We start from the raw sequence: 2,958 nt of genomic DNA, 5'->3' as shown, positions 1-2,958 counted from the left end.
TCCAGTGACTATACGTTTATAGAACTCAAATAAAAGTGACTAAATATGTAGTTTACCCTAAACTTAAACAGCAATAATAAGATTATCATTGATATTCCTTTAAAAATAACAGCATCAAAATTTTAAATCTACATAAAAACCAAATGCATAAAATTTTCTTTTATAATATTGTTAACCTATATTTTTTTGTTATGTTTATAATATTAATTATAAATTTAATATCTAAATAATATAAACAATACAAATGTTAAGGGACTAAAAATGCACTAAACCCTTTTTTAATCATAAAATGATATATATATATATATATATATATCAACTTGACTTCAGCTTCAAGCTGCAAAGCCCGCTGTCTCCGTCACCTTCATGTTCCTCGTGGGAGGTGAGGTTTACAGCTAAACTAACCAACAAATATAATCAAGCTTTGCACCTGCTCCCATAATTTAAATCATATGGGTCCCTCCATATTTATCCTCATGGATGGACCATGGGCGGATATAAATGATCATCTTCTTAAAATTTTAAATTTTTATTTGTTTTAAATATATTTTTATATTTTTTTATTAAAAATATATTTTCAATTTTCAATTTTTATAAGTTTATCTATTAATATAAAGTTATGCGCCCGCCTATGTTTATCCTTTCAATAATTTTAGGGTAAATTACATCATTGGGTCATTCAACTATAAAAATTTCATTTTCATCATCAAAATAAAATTGCAAACAAGCTACTAAGCTTAGGTTTCATTTCAATTTTAATCCCTATATTTAGATTTCGTTTTTAATTTACTCACTCATGAGTAGTTTTTATTATCGATTCATGTCATCACGATTGGTGGGAAAAATTCAAAGTTTTCGGGTCCCAAAAAAACTTCACCAAATCACATAATCACTACTTCCAACTCCTATTTTGTTAAATTACTTACAATAAAATATTTTAAATATTTTTGAAAGAGTTAAAGTTCAAATTAATTTTATTAATTGTTTATGAAAAACTATATTTTTTTTGTAAGCAACATATTTTCAAATTGGGTATAATTTATTATCTTTCTGTTTGGATGTTCCTTTAATTTATTAGTTTAACTATGTATGGTACAGGAATTATTAAAAAATATATATATTTAAAATAATGTGTAAATTTTAAATTAATTATGATTTTTTTTTAATTTTAGGTAGATTTTTAATATATATATATATATATATATATATATATATATATTATTTAGTATAATATCAACATCCACTTGATTATGATAAACTCCATTAAAGAAACCTAAAAATATATTTTTAACTGTATAAAAATCATTTAATTATATTGTTTAGTTATTTACTTATTATTGTTTTAATCTAAATTTGGTGACTTAAATAAAAACAAACCTTAAGTTTGATAAATTTTTAGTGTTTGTTTTATTTTTATTAATCAAAATGAAAATATTTTATAATTGATCGAAAAACTAACGTAGTTCACCCATAATTTATAAATGCATGATATTTTTCTTGGGTAATATGAATATATAGAACAAGAAAGGCATTTATATTTTTGATTAAAAAAAAGAAAAACAATTATTTTGGTAATAATTATTACACGCAAAATGAAACGATTGGCGAACGAAGACCTCCGCCGCCTTCAGCTACCATTTGATTTTGGATTCCTTTCTGCAAAACTCTTTGTTAAGTTATAGGCTGAAGACTATAACTCTGCAAAATTGAATCAAAACGCAAGAGGTGAGATTCTCTTTATTGAATGTTTCAAGTAATATCTAGTTGTTTTCTGGGTTGTCTTTTCCATTTGCAAAATCCGTGTCAACAAGAAAAAATGAGTCAACTGAGTGTGATATTTGCAGGGAGATAGTGAAGCAAGAACCATGGACGGTGTAGATAAGGAAAGGAAGAGGAGGAGTTTCAAGGAATGGCTGGGATTTAAGGTCATGGGATGTTGTGGGTCTAACTGGGGTTTCGGGTCAACGACCTTGAGTCTCAGGGACGAAGATGAAGTTGAAATAGAACAAGTACCAGCAACGAATTCGGATCCAGGGGTTACATCGCGGTTGGTGGAGGCGAACGGCGGAGACAGGGCGGAAGAAAAAGAGAAAGGGACAAGCGTGGAACCGGGGAGTGATTCGATATGCTGCGTTTGCATGGAGAGGAAGAAAGGGGCGGCGTTGATCCCGTGTGGACACATTTTTTGCAGGGTGTGTTCGAGGTTGCTGTGGGTGAATCGAGGGTCCTGTCCCCTCTGCAACCGTTCGATCCTCGATATTCTTGACATTTCTCCTTGCAGCCGTTCGATCCGCCAGATTCTTGACATTTTCTAATACGTCTTCTCTCTTTTTGACGTTTGTTAATGGCCGATCAATACAGAACATGTCGACGAAGATGGTGCTTCGAGATCGTAGGATAATGGAGAACGAGGACAGGAACCCGAATGAGCATAATAAAATCAAAATCAGATTAGGATTATGTTCAATTGGGCCAGGCCTTGCTGTAATTTGTGTGAAGGGCATATTCAATTGTGAGAAAGGATTATAAGAAACATTTATGTATATTTGAATGTTATTTTTATTTAAATTATAATAATTTTTTTATTTTTATTAATTTATGGTAAATATAAAGTAGTATATGTTCGAAGATAACTCTCAATTATTTGACATTGAATGCTACGACGTCTTTTGATCTATTCTCACCAACCTTTTTCTTTACTCTTGCATAAAAAGACTCTCGTCCTTCTTTTACTAGTCCATAAGCACTAAAATGAAATGCAAATCAAACGCCACTTCAAAGAAAGTATTCACATGAATTTAGAAACATATAAATGCCATAAATAAAGCTTACACCTAAACTCTCTCAAAACTCTATATAGCTTCACACCATCTTTAATGGAAGATGGTGAGCCTATTTTGAAGCTCTTGAAATTCCAGGAACGAATACTACCTGTATTATCTTGAATGATGAATCAAG

At 30.2% G+C, this 2,958-nt stretch overlaps 1 protein-coding gene across 1 annotated transcript; it reads left to right on the top strand.

The window, feature by feature from the left end:
- Positions 1 to 1,548: 1,548 nt before the first annotated feature.
- On the top strand, positions 1,549 to 2,519 carry LOC120147036 (E3 ubiquitin-protein ligase RNF26-like). Its single transcript, XM_039160506.1, has 2 exons — positions 1,549 to 1,725; positions 1,845 to 2,519. Exon 2 carries the CDS (start codon positions 1,866 to 1,868, stop codon positions 2,313 to 2,315), a length of 450 nt encoding a protein of 149 aa, XP_039016437.1. The 5' UTR covers positions 1,549 to 1,725; positions 1,845 to 1,865; the 3' UTR covers positions 2,316 to 2,519.
- The last annotated feature ends 439 nt before the right edge of the window (positions 2,520 to 2,958 follow it).

The sequence above is a fragment of the Hibiscus syriacus genome, unplaced genomic scaffold (assembly GCF_006381635.1).
Source record: "Hibiscus syriacus cultivar Baekdansim isolate YM2019G1 unplaced genomic scaffold, ASM638163v2 tig00110933_pilon, whole genome shotgun sequence".
Classification (NCBI taxonomy): domain Eukaryota; kingdom Viridiplantae; phylum Streptophyta; class Magnoliopsida; order Malvales; family Malvaceae; genus Hibiscus; species Hibiscus syriacus.
Note: the sequence above shows the minus strand (reverse complement) of the source record. Positions and strands in the feature narration are given on the sequence as shown.